Source organism: Pelecanus crispus, chromosome 4 (assembly GCF_030463565.1).
Source record: "Pelecanus crispus isolate bPelCri1 chromosome 4, bPelCri1.pri, whole genome shotgun sequence".
Taxonomy (NCBI): domain Eukaryota; kingdom Metazoa; phylum Chordata; class Aves; order Pelecaniformes; family Pelecanidae; genus Pelecanus; species Pelecanus crispus.
In genome coordinates this window covers 75893316-75911309 of record NC_134646.1, presented here as the reverse complement: position 1 = coordinate 75911309, position 17994 = coordinate 75893316, and the positions used below count along the sequence as shown (strand labels likewise).

Genomic DNA, 17994 nt, shown 5'->3' with positions numbered 1-17994 from the left:
CACAACTGTCGGTCCGGGCTGAAAGCACTTTGCAGAGGTCTGTGCTTGATCCGGGGAGGGATTTGGCCTCGAGGTGGCACTGTGATAAGGCCGATTTGTTCCTCGTTGACGCTGACCCAGCGCGGTAGCTGTCTGCCCTGGTATTTAAGCAATTAAAATACATCTACACATCATATCTATGGGCGAGGATTAACAAAGATGTTCTTCTATGTCATCTTTTTTTCACTTACGTTTCGCTTACATTTTTTCCACTTACGTTTTGCTTATAATTGCATTTTCTTCCCAGGAAGTAAATACAGGCACACATTTTGAAAGCAGATTAAAACACCCTAATAGAGTTATCTGCTACAAGAAGAGAGGGGGGAGAGAGAGAAGGATTCTAATCTCTTTCAAAATAAGTGCAGAGTCATCAGACACTTTTTTTGTTGACTTTATTTACACAAGGAAAAGATGCAAAATGCTGATTCCTGCTAGCAAAAATAATTTCCCGTGTATTGCTTCACAGGTGTACTGTTTCATACCAAGAAAGTCTGGCTAAATGTGCACCCAGGAGAAACATCATATAAGACTGCAGAACAGAAATAAGTCAAGACCAGAAGAAAGACCGTGTGGCCTAAGGTCAAAGATCACTGTCTTGAATAGGTCAGATCCAGACACTTACTCAGAAAAGTCCCAACTCAGAGAAAGGCACAGATTTTGAATTACTTTTCTCAGATCTCATCCAGATCCAAACTACTCTCTCTAAATGAAAACCATATAAACTCACATACCAGCTAAAAATTTCCCCAGATTCAGACTCTGTGAAAGACAACCTTAGGTTTTTTACACTTCTTTTCTTAAACATGCTGGTTATGCTAGAGTTTTAAATAGTCTGTGTCTACATATCCTGCTTAATTTCTGATTATGTACAGAAAATACCTTTAGGTTTTATTAGTGTTTGCAAAATTCGTAGTAGTAATCTAATCTGGAATATTAATCTGAATTTAAATTGAATCTAAAGAATCTATAGGTCCTCATCAGGTGTCAAGAAGGCTCCCAAAGCTCTCTGAATAACACTGAGGGTTACTTAGGATCAGCAAGATGCAAGCACTACTTAAATCCTGATTAATCCTTCCCATACCTCATGCACACTGTAAATTGGGTCCTTGTGGAAAGAAGTTCAGTATCCCCAGACTCAGGTTTCTCAAGGATAATCCACACTGAAATTCGTACCTTGTAAGGCTAAGGTAGGGATTTTTTTGAGCCAAATCTCAGTGGATTTCAGATTTTTTAAAAATTTGCCTTAGTAGATATATCAAAAGGGAAAACCTGTATGTAGGAACACTTGGAATATCAGCACAGGACAGAAACAACCAACCCAACATGAGATAAAAAGATGCTTGCTGTTTCTGACTCAGAATCTCTTTTTAATCCACTGTTGATTCCAGAGGTACCCACAAGACTTCACTGGCCATCACAAAGTCTAAGGAAATATTTCATTGTCAATTCTTTTTTTTTTTTTTTTTTTCTGAATTGAATGCAAGGTTCAGATACACATAACCAAACATAGGTAATTCAGAATAATAAAATTGTTGTGCTTAATAAAACAATTAAAATTATGCTGGAAATTAAGAGTTCCAGATGAGTCAATTGTTTTTTTATCCCTGTGGACTAAAATAACAACAAATCTAAGCAAACACTGTGGTTTTTATCCTCAGCTGAACTTGACTTTGACTTCACTATGCCATGTAATAATTTGGTCACAATCACACAAAACTTGGCGTGCACCTTTGTATGGCATAGTTTTGAGGCTATTGAGGCTATATGCATACATTTTTAAGGATAAGCAAAAGATGGCGTGATGAGTCAGGTCCTTAGTCTGCTGCTTCTGTTCTTCACATTAAAAGGCACAAATGGAGGAAGGGGAAAGGATTATTCCAGCTAGGCAAGCTAGAAGCAGCCAAAAAATGAAGAAATAAAAGTAAGCTTCATTTCAACTAGCATCAACCAGATAGTTAGGTGTTTGTTTTAATGTCATTGTCCTCTACAGTGATCTTTGGCAGCACTTGCAGTAGCATCCATCCCTGCCAAGTAGGGGTGCATGGAGAGGGGAGATGGGTCACCTTCTGCATGTGCCCCTCTTGCCCCTCCACACAGAAAAAGTGAAGATAAATCTATCAGACTTGACATCTGACTTCTGGCTGGCTGTTGCCCCAAGTGGGGATCATGGTGCACTGGAAACATGCGCTTGCTGCTGTGGACAGCCACCTTGTTTAATGCATGCGTCCTCCATCACAGCTGAATCCTGTGAAGATCTCGTGGTGTTCAGGCCTTTGGTCTGGCAACCAAAAAGTACCAATAAGATCTCACTCAGCCTGCATATCCTGATTGTCAAACCTTCAAGAGACATGCAAAAGCAAAGGCTATGCTCGGCATCTAAGAGAGCAATTGCAAGCAGATGGTGGACATGTTTCTCTTTTGCTAAATGTAAGAGGACAGCTTCTTAGGCCTGACCAAGCCTGGATGACCCGTCAGGGCTGCTGAGGGGATTGAAACCACCTCACCCTAAGCAAGGAGCAAGGCAGGGTCAGGCAAGCTCTGCAAAAGGTGGAGACAGAGCACATAGTGTTTCAGCAGCTCTGAGATATACGACAGAGTGTGTTACCTGCTGACAGCTCTGGAGTGGAGGGATACAAAAAGACCTCGAGCTCCTGCTGCAGAGGGGTGCCAAAAGCCCAGAGTGCTGGCGTGGTTCCAGCTACTTCTCCTCTGTTGTTTTCCCTGCTGACCTGTGCAGACAGTGAGACGGTAGATGTGAATGAGGGAAAGCCTTCTTAGCTCATCTGGTTTGACAAGGTATACATATTCCCTCCATTTTCTGCATGGGGACAGTCACCTCTGTGAGGAAGCATCATTTCAGATCACCTGGAATATGCTTCTGAAATGTTCTTCTTGTGTACCTCAACAGCAGAGTTGGTGTGAAGAAGAAAAGTAGATATTTGTAAAAAAGTAGGTCTGGGATAAAGGGGACATAAGTGTCAACCTCCCCGACCCCAACTTGCCAAATGTTGTTCTCCTTCACTGCATGGCAGCCCCATTCAAGCACAAGCCTTGTTTGCTTATTTATTAAGTACATATGTTTTATGGAGTCTATGATCTGCAGAAAACATTCCAGCTTTTGGACCCAAGGGCAAAATTCTTCTTTCCAATCTACACAGCCGATCTTTGTGCTGATATTTTGCTCTTCCTAAGGGATTTCCATGCAGTGAGGGAAAGAGAACTATCAGAGCTCAAATCCACCAGGTGTATCTGAAAGGAAAAACCTGCTTTGTTGTCCTTCTCACTGCCTCCCTTAGCAAAAGGAGAAATGCAAAAAGGAAAATGCAATAGAAAAGATTATGGCCAATACTGCTAATGTTTAATAATCAGACTGTTTTGAACTAAACCTGGTAGCTTTTCATAAAAAGATGTCAGTTCCATCAGCATTAGCAGGACCTCACAGCTCAAGAAAGGAATGGAGATACTTGTCTCACACTCAACTTATGCTTTTTTCTGTGAGAAAGAGCAACATTTTGGAAAAGGCTTCCTTTCCACTCTTCAGATGTGTGTGATCTTGGATCACCCCTCTAGTTTCTCTTCCTTTTTTTTTTTCACCAAGTGTAGTCATTTCCAATAAGGTTCATGAAGGGTTTCAGCTTTTGAAGGTCCCAAATGGCTTAAATCACTCCTAGCACAAATGCACTCTCTATTGTGGAAACTGAAACCTGCCACACCATAAGGTGATCTGTATATTAGAACCAGATATCCCTTCACATCTGCATTTCCAAGCAGCGATGTGGTATGTTTTGAGTTAGCCTACTTTTAGAGAGTGGCTCATCAGATAGAGATATAGCTATAAATACTGCTAAAGGGATGGTGTTTGCCAGGCTCTTGCAAGGATGCTGGCTGAGGAGAGGAGGACGTGTAGGCAAGAGGTACTCCTTTGCAAAACACACATCACCTACCCAAACTAACATTAACTGCACACCAGGATGACAGGGCACTTTTTCTTCCTACTATCTGAGGAGACTGCTATCCCTTGCCAGATGAATGACAAGATTTTTGGAAGCTGGCCCCAACCTCTAGTCCTAAGAGCAAGTGGCATGGCACGGCTTGGCTCCACAGACTACATGCTCTCCTGCTCCAAAACAGGGTGGTCTGATACGTACCAGGAGCAGTCCACGGACTTTATTATGCTATAAATGCCCTATCATGGTCTGGAAAGGGACTGATAGGCCAAAACGTGCCAGGAAGTAAGTTTACAGTAAAGACTATGGACAGGCATTTGCCTAAGCCTGTGGCATGATCCTTTTTATCTTGCCCATATACCCTCAGCCAGGAAAGCCAAGTCATATGAAACATTTGAGCAGGACAAAGGAAGACCAAGTCATCTGTGACCTGGAGTGGAGAGGCCACACTGCTACAGCGCGCTCACTGAAGACAGCAGTCCCATCTCCCACTGAGTGCCCTCCCCTTATAAAATTCAGTTAACTGCATCTTCTCTGCAGGGCTGCCCTTCACCCATCTGCACCATGGTATGTATTGTCATGAAGCGGCAAGAAAGCCTCCCCAAGACCAGACAGCTGGAAGGAGACATGGGAAGTGATTCATCTGATATTTTTATATGACAGTTACCCCGTGAGTGAGTGGACAATGTTGGCTAGATATGCTTTGTCTTTAAGAGGAGCATAGGATGAAAAGGTTAGTCATAGAGGTCTCCACTTAGTTTGATTAATCCCCCCAGCAGATGTGGGAGGAGAATTTTGCATGAGAGAAGGAGAGAAAAAGGGCATGGGTACCTCTTCCTAATTAGCCAGTAGGATATACCCCTGTGATGCACAGCGAAGGTGCACCTTCAGCTCTCCTTGCCCATCTCTCCAGTACTGTCTCCATTTAAATCAAGACTTCAGCTTCCTTTGGGTAAGACATGGATTTACAAAGTGTGATATGGAAATTTTCCTGCAGCAAATCCACTTATTGCTCCAATTTCACGTAACTGCAGTGTAGGTTTTATTATTCATAGCCAGAGGCCTGTGTAAATTTCTAGGTTGACTTCTCATGTCCTCGCAAGGGCAGAATGAAGGCCGCGGTGTTCAGGTTTCATGAGGAATTACTGTGGGAACTGGCTCGCACCATCCTAACACAACTCAAGGAGTCTGTGAAGTCAAAGGGGAATCTTATGAGAAGGAGCTGATATGACTGGGTTTCCTGTCAAGCTCCACTGAGATCCCAGGGAAGATAGCACATCTCAGTGCTGCTTGCCGAGAGAAAGCAAACAGAGCTTTACCACCAAGTTCACTCAGTGTTTGACTGAGCCTTCCTACTGCTTCAGGGTTTTCTAGGACTAATCAGACTTGATAACAAAATAATTCAGAACAAGAAAGTGAATGCATTTGGGGTTTCCATGGATTTACATTAGGATCTGAGTCCATTACAATATTAATTTTGACTAGGTCCAGTCTTTTTATAAGGCATTTCAACACTACTTTCATGTTATGTGAAAATGTAATTTTTGTATACCATAATAAACATATTCGTATGTAAGTAACTGTATATATTTCCAGATACACATCTCCACATATGCTGGAGCATTGCAAAACCATTTATAATACATTATAGAACCATTTGAAAATTATGTTCATCCCCAGATTTTAATGATGCGCATAAACTCTAACTACTCATTGATTTCTATAAAGATTATTTCTGAACCAACTCAAAAATTCATGGTTTTACATTTGTATATGTACAATTGGTGATAGAAGGGTGGGGTTTTTTTTTGGGGGGGGGGGGAGAATCCATATGCTTCACTCAAATACAATTTGCAAAAGTATAATTTTCACATGACAATGAAAAATAGTGTCCTTGATCTAATGGCAGTTTTAGAGCTTGATATGTTGTCCTCCTTTATGATAAATGAATTACAAGCCAGTGGAAAGGAGGTGCTTTCTGTCTTCTATCTATGCAGAGCGCACTTGCTTCTTATTACTATAACTCACAAATATAGGTGATTTTTTAATATAATAAAGTTCCATGTAATTTTTACAAGTTTTCTTAAATCTTTCCCTTAGAATACACACAGTTTGAATCATTTGACTATGAGTAGTCAAATGAGCTAGTATAATTTTTACCCCAATGTCAATGTTATTTGGGGGCTAACTTTGATCTATGCATCAATTTTCCTTTTACCCAACTGTAAAAATACAAAGGATGTTTTGTACTTTGAGTTCTTTATACTTTCTTTGATTGAATTTGGCTCTGTCCTGGAATTAATCTAAAACTCTTGAGTCAATCAGATTTAAGAAGGTATGAGTTTTTACCCAATTCACTAAGCTCCAACTGTTTTTGAAGTTTGATCTAAGAATTCAATGTATCAATGCATGGGGAAGTTCATTACATTGTCCTTGACAAAGGTTTAATACTCCACTAAAATCGTTCAAGATTGGATGAAGGAAAGAGAACAGCATTTTAATGAAATTTTACTTCAGAATCCTCAGCTTGAAACTCTGGCAGAAAATCTTCAGATTCAAACTGTAGGTACATACAAACCAGAGATAAAGTCTACCTTGTTAATTAAAAAATAGTTTCATCTTCTTATATTGCATAATACAAATATCAAATGTTAAATGCTATTTCAAAATTTAAACAGTTATATTCTGTTGTCACAGTGGAATATTTTTCCCCTAAATCTCTAGTTTTAGGCAAAATCAAGAGTTGTATACAGTGTTTCATTTTAGGAGACCTTCATTTTCTGAGGGAAAATAATTCCAAAAGTCTTATGGATAATAGGTTAATGTTCAATAGCTCTGAAAAGTCACTTTTTTTTTACTGTGTCTCTGTATTTTCCAACTTGATTGTTAACAGAACAAAATAGCCATGGTTAGGTCTGGTAAGGATCTCTTTCCATAATGCTCTTTTGTCTGTATAACAATAATAAAAGCTTTATTGGCACCTATTTCACATGACCTCCATAATTCTCCTGTGGCTGACCCTAACCAGTACCAATAAAACCATGCATTCTCTCGCTGTACATACAAAAAACCATCATGTTAAAATTGTGTAAAGAAATCAAGACCAAGGACCTTTCTGGAAAAGTCACTTTGAAACAGGACTGTATTATAATTGTTAGCTCTTTTCAGTAGGGAATACCTTTTCCTAAGATATCACGTCATTTGCTGATGATCCATTTTCTCCCTCTCTCCCCATCTCCAGTCAGACAATTAATAAATATTGCTGAAAAGGCTCTGGAATTTTAACTCGTGGGAATAGATGTTCCCCAAAGTCACTCTCAAAGTGTTTTCTTCGTTAATATATTCACGTACCCAGGGATATTCCCCAGTTTGATAATTTATCATGGGTTAAAATACCCCTCACTTAGCAAGGAAACAGCACTTAAAGGACGCGATTCATGCACCTAATTGTATGACATCTATAACAAGCAGTAAATAGGCATCATGGACCGTCAGGACACGCTACAGGCTGGCAGTTTCCACCCAAAGCACTTAGTGACTATCTGTGAATAATAAATACATTCATGGGAATCAGCACACGTTGCGGAGCGCCCTTGAAAGGAGAAAAGTTCTCTGCCAGTATAGCTGGTGATGAAAAATTCAGTAGGGTTGGGTTTATAGAGATAATTTGCTGGAAAAAAAACCCCAAACCATAATTACCAGTTTCTCTGTTTCCCCGTCTTCGGGGACCCCTTAAAATTTACTGAAAATTCAGAAAGGAGTTCCACAAAGCGTTGCTGCACTTAAGTGCTATTTAACCCACGTTTGAAGGGATTTAGGGTTTTCTACCTGCAGGAAAAAAGGGATTCCCACTGCCGTGTGTCCTTGTCCTTTGCGGGTTCCCTGCTGGAAAGGCCTCCCAAAATGGGCTACCCCCGTGAGATGCGCACAGGACCCTCACCCGGGGGGGGAGGAGGGATCCTGGCCGGGACCCCCCCTCTCAAACGCCCCCTCCGCTTGTCCCAGCAAGGCCCAGCGGGACGCGACCCCCCTCCCCCGGGTCCTGCTCCGCATCGGGCACTGGTTGAGGGCGGCGGAGCGGGAGCAGGGCCCGGGCGAGCCCCGCGCAGGGACGGGGGGTGCCGCGGCGGGAGAGGTTTGGGCGGCTCTCCCGGGAGCCGAGCGGGCCCCCTTCCCCAGCGCTCCCCGCCGGGAGGAGGAGGGAGAGGAAGAAATTACACAGAGTTTAGAGGCCGAGCAACCATCTCCTGGTTGATCTTTTTTTTTTTTTTTTTAAGTAGGTATCCAAACCATCCCACCACCACCTCTGCTCCTCTAAAGGAGCGTTGGACCCGAAAAACGCTGTTTTTACATCATTGTATCCGCTTTTGCGTTTTAGTGGCTCCCGACAGCTTACTGAAGATGTGAATATGGTCTTTATTTGTTTTATTTTTATATCTAAACCGAACCTGGCTGAAAAACTATTTTTATTTATAGGTATATACATCTCTCGCTCTCTCTCAATATATCAACCAGAGGCAGATGTTGGCCGAGAATTTCCTTACCCGCAGCGCTGCCGTCTGATCTGTTAGGAGGGTGAGAGGAACTGAGCGATCTGTTCAGCACGCAGGAGGGAGAGACGATTCCCCTTCCCAGAAAGCCAGCTCTGCCCGCAGCGCTGGAGGTTAAACGCCTCCCGCAAAGATCCGGGCTCCAAACGGACCGCGGGCCCTTAAAAGCAGAGAGGAGCAGAGGTTAGGTAACGAGCGCTAAAGCCTGTCTTTCATTGCATTTCTATTTTACGACGCATCGAGGCAGTGCTGGTGGGGGGAGAGCAAGGGGAGACATCAAACACCAGCAGGGTAATTGCATTCACATTGCGGGCAGGCCCGCTCCAGTCCGTGCGGGAGGCGTCAGGGCAGCGGCGGGAGCGGCCGGCCCGGCATCACCGTGGCTCGCTGGAGGCACTCGCCACACTCACACGCACGTTTTCGGCCCCAGAAGTAGCCCTCCGTCTGCTGATTCCCTCCGGAGCTCGGCCCCAAATCCCCACTCCTCCCTGCCCCCTGCGTGGCAGCCGGTCGTGCTGTGCACCCACCCCGGGCAAACCCTGCCAAAGGCTCGGGAGCCGTCGGAGATGGTGACGGTGGGGGCTCCTCCCGGAGCTGCCCCCGACCGGGAGGTCTCCAAAACCTCGGAGAAAAGCAGGTACCCGGGAGAGAAACAGAGCCAGAGGTGGCAAAAATAAAGGGACCGCCACCTGTAGTCGAAATCTGGTCTCCAAGCCAAGCACGGGGAAACCACTCCGGGCTGCCGGAGGCAGGCGGGAGCCTGCTGCCCGGGGAAAGCCTCGCCCCGCAGCTGCCCGCAAAAAATAAAGAGATGGCTGTGGGAGAGAAGGCGGCGGGGGAAGGAGAGGTCCGGCCTCGCCGCCACCCTGAGCCCCGCCGCACGGCCCTTGCCCGACGGGGGGGTTCGCCCGGGGTGGCGGCAATGGCCTTGGCAGGAGAGACCCCCCGCCCCGCGTTACCCCCGGGCAAGTGACGCCGACAGGAGTTAGGGCAGGGGCCCAGGATGTCTTTCTGACATTAAATTACGAAAATACCCTCACCGACTGCTTTTTCGGCTCCCTACACGGAGCCCGGCTGGGTGGCTGCAGGGAGACATCCCGTAAACGCACGCCCTTCTCCTCCTCCTCATCGTAATAAGCACAAAGAGCGTGAAGCACAAAGCGTTAGTAGTCATGTCACTATAGCAATGTAAAAGGTACGTAAACATAACTACAAGCTTAAAAAAATACCCCGTACACACGGACGTGTATGTACAAGTGTTGTATTTGCAGCTGAAGAATTATACTCATCCTGATTTTGTGGTTCAGGAGTATGTCTGAGTATACATGGCTTTTCATAAGCACAGTTCAGCATTATTGCACACCAGTTATGATAAAGAAAAAAAAGCACACAGTTCAGCATTATTGCACACCAGTTATGATAAAGAAAAAAAAGCAAAGGCAAATTTAGTCTTAGTGATTTTATTATACTATTTCTAAGCGGAAAGCAAATAATACTACCTAAGTTGCATGACCACACGGTAGGACACTTTATAAAATATAGGTACGGGATACATGCATATCGTTCGCACGTTGCGTATGAAATGTATAGAAGTAATCCGAGTCCACGTGTTTCTCTTTATTCCGGAAAGCACACGTATATTTTCTGACTCTGCCAGTCAAACAGCTGACGGTTTATCGATGCTTAAGGCATGTGGGTCAAACTCATATTTCCTATCAGCAACACACACCAAGATGTGCAGAGCATAATAGCAATGTTCGTTAACATCACTCCCGTGCAACAAGTGACGAATTCACTTGCGCCCGGTTTACGGTTCACCAGACTGCTCTCGGGCTCTGCCCAGGTAGGACAGAAAGCCGAACGTGTCCCTTTATATTCCTGCTTTTCCAGAGTCCATTTCCGAGCTCTGGTCGGTTGCATTTTTCCTGGAGTCTTTGGAAGTGGACTTCCCCCCCCCCCCACCCCAAATAAGACCTCAGAGATCCCCACCGCCACCCCTGTGCCCCCGTTCAAAAGCGGGAGGGGGAGGCGGGGCTTGGGAAAGGGGTGCTTATCCAGGGGAACCGTAAAGGGGGACAAGCAGGGATATCCCGACAGAGGAGGCAGAGCAGGGCAGGAGGAGAGAGCTGACCTGCAGGTGAACGTCTCAAGGGCATCTGTGTACTCACCCAAACCTCCACGGGCCTCCGAGGTGCGCTCTGGATCCACCCGTCCCTCTGCAAACCTGGCTCGCATGGTCCCGAGGAAAAAGGAGGAGGATAACGCTCCTGCCCCGGCGCCTTGCAGCGCGGGCGAGTTTTGGGGGGTTGCTGGGGGTCCCTGTCCCGAGGCGGGCGGATGCAGAAGGCTCGGGAAAAGGGGTCAGGCGGAGGGCGGCTTTACGGCTTTCCATGAAGTGGAATTATGATAGGAATAATAATAAAGAAGTCGGGCTGCGGAGGGGTAAGGCCGGGAGCCGTGGGCTGGGTGCTGGAGCGGGCAGCGCATCGCCGTGCCTCCCCGCCCGGGGCGGCGGGAGACGGGGGCGTCGGTCAGGGGGCTGGCTGCCTTTCTAAATAAGCTGTACAGGCATAATATGCATATATGTATATTAAAAATATGCATATATATGTATATGCATATATATGTGTATATAAAGGAAAAGGTGAAATGTCGCCAAGCGGGCCTCGGGAGGCCCTGTAACGAGGGTCCCCCGCCCTCCCGTGCGGGGCACCCTCCCCCCCACCGGCGGGACAGCCCCGCGGCCGCGGACACCGCCTGCTCACGGGGGCCGGTGTCCCTCCGCCGCCCCCCCCCCCGGTTCAACTGCCCCAGCCCGGGGGCTCCGGGCGGGGAAAGACCTCACCGCTCCGCCGGGCCCCCGCCGGTGCGGGCTCTCCGGGCGGCGGAGGGCGCATCTCCTCCGTCCATCGCCGCCGCCGCAGACATGAAAGCTCTCGGCGGGGGGGGTGTGTGTGTGTGTGTGTGTGTGTGGGGGGGTGTTGATTATTATTAATGATATTAATATAACTGCGATGCCCGCGGCGCGGATTGGCTGGCTGGGCTGCCCGCTGAGCCCGCTGCAGCCAATGGGAGGGCCGGGGCGCGGGGCGGCCAAGCCCCCCCGGCTGCGGCCCGTGTGGCGGGGCCGCGCTGCCGCTCCCCCCCGCGCCGGGATTTGCTCCCTAATTGACCTAAATAGGGAGCTCGCGAGTGGCAGCCCCGGGGCGGCGCACGCACACGCGCACCCGCACCGCACGGACACGCACGGCCGCGCACCGACACGCACCGACGCGCACCGACGCGCACGCCCAGGCACCGGCAGCGCCCGGCCCCGCCGCGCTCCGCGCCCGGCGCTTCCCCTGCGGAAATCCCATTTGCCGCGGCGCTCCTCCAATCGCAGGATTCCCCCGCTCCTGTCCGGCGTTTAACTCGCATGACATTTTTATTTCGTTATTATCGTTTTCGCGCAGAATCTGGCGCCTCCGATGGGTTGTCGGGTTGCTTTTTTTTTTTTTCCCTTCCCCGTTCCCTTCCCCTCCTCCCCCTCCCCCCTCCCCTCCTAGCTCGCAGGAAATGATGGCAAACCGCGATCTGAAATGATTACTCCGGAAAAAAACCCTTGTTATACCAGGAGAGCATCCACGGGGCTAGGCAGAGGCAGGAGGCGGCCGCGGGGCAGCGGGGAGCCGAGGAGCCAGCCGCCGCCGGAGCCGGGACCGCCCCCCCCTCCCCCCCCCCGCAGCTCTCTCCGACGATGCCGGACGAAGCCACGGAAAACGCCGGCTCCACCTCCGCCCGCGTCTCGTCCTTCTTCATCGAGGACCTGCTGGGCAGCGAGGGCACGGCGGGCGGCGGGGCGCGGCGGGCGGCGGCGGGCGGCGGCGGGCGCGGGGGTCCGCGCTGCGGGCCGCGCTCCCCGCTGCGCCTCGGCGCCCCGGGCTGCCCCCTCCGCGACGCCGCCGTCGGCTGGTACCGCCGAGCGCACGCCGCCTTCCTGGGCTGCGCCAGCCCCGACAGTAAGTCGCCTTTCCCTACCCTAATCGCCGGGCCCGGCTGGGGCTGGGGCTGGGGGGGGGCGGTGGGGGGGGTCCTCTGCTCCCCCCGGGGGCAGGCGCGGAGGGGGGATGCGCGGGGTGCCCGCCGCAGCCCTCGCCCTGCCTCCCCGTTTTCGGCCGCCTAGGGCAAATCTCCGGAAATGCCCACGGTGTGTCAGGCACCTGGAGCCTCCGCCCCGCCGCCCAAAACGTAAACAGGGGTTGTTTGCTTGCTCGGGGATTTTTTTTCTTTCCCTTCTCTGCCCCCCCCCCCCCCATCCCTTTTTCTTTCTTCTCTCTCTCTCTTTTTTTCTTTTTCTTTTTTTTTTTTTTGTTGTTTTTAAGAGGGAAGTCTGGCTTTTTTTGACTCCCCAGCAAGCCGGAAAGCTGGGAGCACCGTCCCTAGCAGCGCAGCGGAGAGTTTGGGAAGCCGGGGGAGCAGCCGGGCCCGGGCCCCTGCGCCCCGGCCGCCCCCTCCCGCAGAGCCCCCCGCAGCGCGGCTCCGCAGCGGCCTGGCAGGCGGGGATCCCGCTGCAAAGGGCGCCGGAGGAAAAGCCTGGGTTCAGGGGCAGAAATTAACATCTGAAAAAGTTTATGGGCTGCGATCAGTGGTTATTTTTATCCTGATAGAAAAAATATTGTCCCTCGGCGCATCCCTTTGATTCTATACGAGCCTGTAGAGTTCGCACGATTGCTCAGTAAGGAAGAGGCGTGATTTATAATCCAAAGAGTTTGTTTTTACAGTGATGGATTTATTAATATTTTTAATTTCTCTCAAAAATACATCTAGAGACAGAAAACGACTCCCAAAACAACCTCCTTGTTTTTCTCGCTTTTTTTCTTTTCTTTTTTCCCTCTGTTCCAGAAAGAGTAGGAAATTTTTTTTTTCCCGTTTAAAATTGCAAATGGAAAGCACGGTGTTGGAAGCTCCGCGGAGATATGCTGGGAGGCAATGTCCCGGTATTAGGGTAGCCGATCCTTTCGGTTAATCGAGTTCAGAATAACGTGAAGCGAAAATATTTCCTTCTTACCTCCCTTTATATGCAGACACGCGCTACTATACTTACCCCCTTACACACACCAATATACTTACGTATGTACTTGTAAGTATATATGTGTACCTATGTGTGTAAGTGTGTGCGTATACATGTACGGGTGTGTACATATGTATGTATGTACACATACGTGTGTGTATAAATATAGGTAAACACGTATTCATATGTGTGCACTCATATGAAAAAACATGTATGCTTCTATGCATATATACGTGTGTGTACATACACACGTACACTTGTATGTGTACTAAACATCTATCTGAAAGTATATTTATGTTATATACATATACAGGTGTGCGTAAGGTACGTGGGTACACTTAGATGTGTACACACATGCGCATGTGCACACAGATGAGCGTGTATGCACATACGTGAAATCTAATGTCTGTCTGTAAGTATGCGTGCGCGCGAGTGTGCGCTCCCCGCTATTTGGGAGCCGATCGCAGGCGCCGGGGCAGCGGCAGGAGCCTGTGCCCGGGCCCCTCGCCCCTCGGCCGGCCCCGCCGCCCCGGCCTTGCTCTCCCCGCAGCCGCCTGGCTTCCTCCCCCGGCGAGCGGGGCGAGCGGGGCGAGCGGGGCGAGCGGCCGGCGCTGCCCCTGCCGCAGCGGGCGGCCGGGCGATGCCCTCCTCCCCGCCGCTCCCCGCAGCGGCCCCGCTTCCCAGCCCTCTGCCTCTCTCCGCAGCCAGCGACCGGGACTCGCCCGAGCCCCCCGAGGAGCCGGCGGAGCGGGCGGGCGGCGGGCGGGCGGCGGAGCGGGGCCCGGCGGGCGGGCGGCCGGGGCCCGGCGGCCGGGAGGAGGAGGAGGAGCGCGGCGAGGAGCCGGGAGAGCCGGAGCAGCGCGCCGCCGGCCGCAAGAAGAAGACGCGCACGGTGTTCAGCCGCAGCCAGGTCTTCCAGCTGGAGTCCACCTTCGACGTGAAGCGCTACCTGAGCAGCTCGGAGCGGGCCGGGCTGGCCGCCTCGCTGCACCTCACCGAGACGCAGGTGAAGATCTGGTTCCAGAACCGCCGCAACAAGTGGAAGCGGCAGCTGGCCGCCGACCTGGAGGCGGCCAACCTCTCCCACGCGGCCCAAAGGATAGTGCGGGTCCCCATTTTGTACCACGAGAACTCGCCGGCGAGCGCCTTGGGCTTCACGCTGCCCCACATGTCGCCCCCCTTGGTAGGCTTCTCCAGCGGCGTCAGCTACCCCCTGGGCACCTTCCCCGCCGCCTCCCTCCCGTTCCTGCGGTCGCAGATGACAGGACTCGTCTGAGCGCCCACCTGTGCCGGGACCGCGGCCCCCTCGCCCCTTCCCCGGCTTCCAGCTCCACCCCCCTCCCTCCCCGGACTTTTTATTTCCAACTTACACGTTTCTCGATTTTCTGCTTTTTGACTCTTTTTTTTTTTTTTTTTTTTTTAAACGTGCAATAAACTTACTTTCGGGGTTAACTCGGAGCGACGCGCAGTAGCCGGAGGGAACCGAAAGGACTGCGAGGGCCCCAGCCATGAGCCGGGAGCGGGCCGGCGGGGCTCCCCTCGCCGCGCATCCAAAGAAAATGCAGCCCCGTGGCAGCGGGAAAGCCCCCGCCGCCGCCTCGGCCCCGGGCTGACCCAGACCGGCGTTTTCCGGGGAGCAGCAGCCCCCCAGACACACACCCCCCCCCCCCCCCCCGAGCTGCCGAGCGTGAGACGAATGTACGGAACCGCCGGGGCCCGGGGCTCTTCCGGCCCCGCCGCCCCCGCCCCACGGACCGCGAAGCCTCGGGGCCCCCGCCGCGGCCAAGGGACCTTCCCCGGGTCCTCCGCTGCCCCGGGCCAGCGCTCCTGCCGGGAACCTTCCCTTTTCCCCGCTGCCCCGGCTGCTCCCCGTGCAGAGCCGGGGGGGCCGCGGATCCCCGCCTCCAGCAGCTTCTCCAGGGCCCTTTGTTTTAGCCACTTAATTCGCACAGATTCGCGCCCCCCCCCCCCCCCCCTTGTTACTCTCATTTTCATACGATCGATACCCAAGCATGTGCTGATGCCCCCTGGTCCTTCTCGATGCTGTCTTTTTGATTTGAAACAACTTGAAGGCAAATTGTTGGAATTAATTCGCCCCGCTGAAGTCCGAGCTGCTTGGATTTGGTTTCTCTGTTTTCGTTTGGTTTTTTTGTTTTTTTTTTTTCCCTGACAAACTATCGGCTAAAATACACGGATAAATATATATATAAAAAAAATCAACATACTGTGTTTTACCAATGGGTTTGCCACTTATTTGGGTCTCCTGAGGAGGCTGAGGAAAACGTACCTCGGCTTGTCCGTCTCCTACGGGATCGGTTTGTGTAATCGATTAATAGTTCGCACTGGCAATTAGAAAGGAAGTAAAGAAAAAATAATCAGATGGCGACAGACTGGGGAGTATGGCTAGTTATGCAGGCTAACCTGTAATGTGATATTATATGAAATATTATGCATGCCAAGCTACTTTTTTCCTTTAATAACTCTTTCGTTTCCCCTGCTCTACCCACTGCCAAAATGAATATCGGATTCATCATTGTTTCCAAAGGTTTGAATTCCTTTTTCCGAATATTAAGGGGGAAATGACCTTATAAAACTCAGCCTTGGTGGAAGGTCAGGCTTTGATCGTACGTTTTGGGGTTTAATCAGATGCAATTGAACCGACCAGCTCGGAGCACTCGGTGGCCCCGCAGGGAAAGCCGGGTCCTGGATCTGTTGGGGTACGTGCACGCGGACCAGTCCCCAGTGAAGGAAGAGCGATCTAATTTTTACTATTTCCTACGCTTTGCAATATCTTTGGAGCAATCTCACGGTTTCTTGTTATGAAATCGATCAGCAAGCTGCGGCGGAGCTTCATCTTTGATGCGAACCTGAGAAGAAGGGTCAGGGGCGGATTATAACCTCTCCACCGCTTTTTTTTTTTTTTTTTTTTTTTTTTTTTTTTTTGCTTTGGCCTGAAACACGGCTCTGGGCATCAGCCTGCACAGCTGAAGTCAGGACGCTGAAAATCTCAAAATCACTCGAGAATTAAATATATATGTATGTGTTCCGGGTTCCTGAGAAAAGTGCTCACTTGTCGGGATGCTCGTTTCGACTTGAGCCCCGTTTCTGGAGCTGTTGGGTTTTGGTTTTGTTTTTTTTTTTATTTTTCCCAACTGCTCTGAAATCCCTCGTCTCAGTCCAGGAGATCTTCGCCAGCTGTTTTCTTTGCATATCCGTCAAACACCCGAATTTGGGGCGAAAACTCCTAACGCCTGGTCCCCGGGCAGTGTAAGAAGGACTGGGGAGCGGCGGGGCTGGGGGTGCCGGTGCCCCGGGCGGGACCCGCCGGCCGCGGGGGGAGCGGCTGGGGTGGACTTCAGCCTTTTCGTGCGCAGAGGAGGTGACTTGGGGCGAGGTTTCTTCCTCGGAGCGCAAACACTTGATTTGATAGCGTTCAGAGCCTGGCTGCCCCTGGAAGAAAGCGGGCAGACCGTTTCCCCCGCCATATCCAGCTCTCCAGCTCTCCCAGTGTTACTGGAGTAAAATCCTGACTCACTACAGTCATATCAGAGTAGATTGTAATCCAACGCGAAACTTAACACGCCTGCCACTCTCCACATGCCTTTTCTCTGGAGTAACATATGAGATTATTATACTTCTGATTCTACTAAATATTCATTTCTTGAAGTTAAGGAACTGGCAGGGCTAAATGATGAATCGGATTTTTAAAATGTGTTTTGACATTAGTTTGTTTGTTTTTTAAAGACGTGCTGATTATATCAATAAACAGATTTTTTTTTCATACACCGTATTTGTAACTTATGACCATAGTAAAATATTAAAAAGGTGCAAGACGTGAATTCATCTAAGAAAAAGTGCTTACTTATGCCTTATTCTGTACATGCAGAAAGTGCTTTATAGTGGCTTATTAAAAGTATGTGTCGAAAGTAGGAACATATACACCTCAGGTTTCTTTACCTCGTAGCTTTTTTTAATGACGCTTTTCATTGTACCTGGTGGCAAGAAATTTCTGCAAGAGGCAGAGAAGCAGCTAGCAGAAGACGTAGTCACTGATGAATGTACCCTGACGGTTTCAAAGCAGGCAAAAAACCCCAAACCCCAAGCCCATCCCTGAAATCAGGACAGCAGATTCCTCACACTTTTCTTCCCTGTCATTATTTTTTATTAAACAGATCGAAGAGGTAAGAGTCACGCTTTGTGCTGCTTCTGCAAACAGAATGCTACAAGCAAAATGTTGGCGGACTGTTAAGCTCAAAGTAGTTTCGCAAAGGCTGTTTGCGACATATAGAGGCATACGTTGCTGCTTTACAGATCAAAGCAACCTCAAAATAGCTTTAAAATAAATCCGGTTATACTACAGCTGTAATATTATTATGCAGCATAAATCCTTGTCTGTTGACATTTATTT

General features: G+C 49.5%; 1 protein-coding gene across 1 annotated transcript; it reads left to right on the top strand.

Moving 5' to 3' along the window:
* Nucleotides 1-12272: 12272 nt before the first annotated feature.
* Nucleotides 12273-14862, top strand: LOC142593448 (homeobox protein HMX1-like). Its single transcript, XM_075709577.1, has 2 exons — nucleotides 12273-12534; nucleotides 14291-14862. The coding sequence occupies exons 1-2, from the start codon at nucleotides 12273-12275 to the stop codon at nucleotides 14860-14862; spliced, it is 834 nt and encodes a 277-aa protein (XP_075565692.1).
* Nucleotides 14863-17994: the final 3132 nt, after the last annotated feature.

Coding starts and splice junctions, on each gene's coding strand:
- LOC142593448 (XM_075709577.1), top strand. CDS start 12,273: ATGCCGGACGAAGCCACGGAAAACGCCGGCTCCACCTCCGCCCGCGTC. Junction 12,535..14,290: donor GGGCTGCGCCAGCCCCGACA/GTAAGTCGCCTT, acceptor CTCTCTCCGCAG/CCAGCGACCGGGACTCGCCC.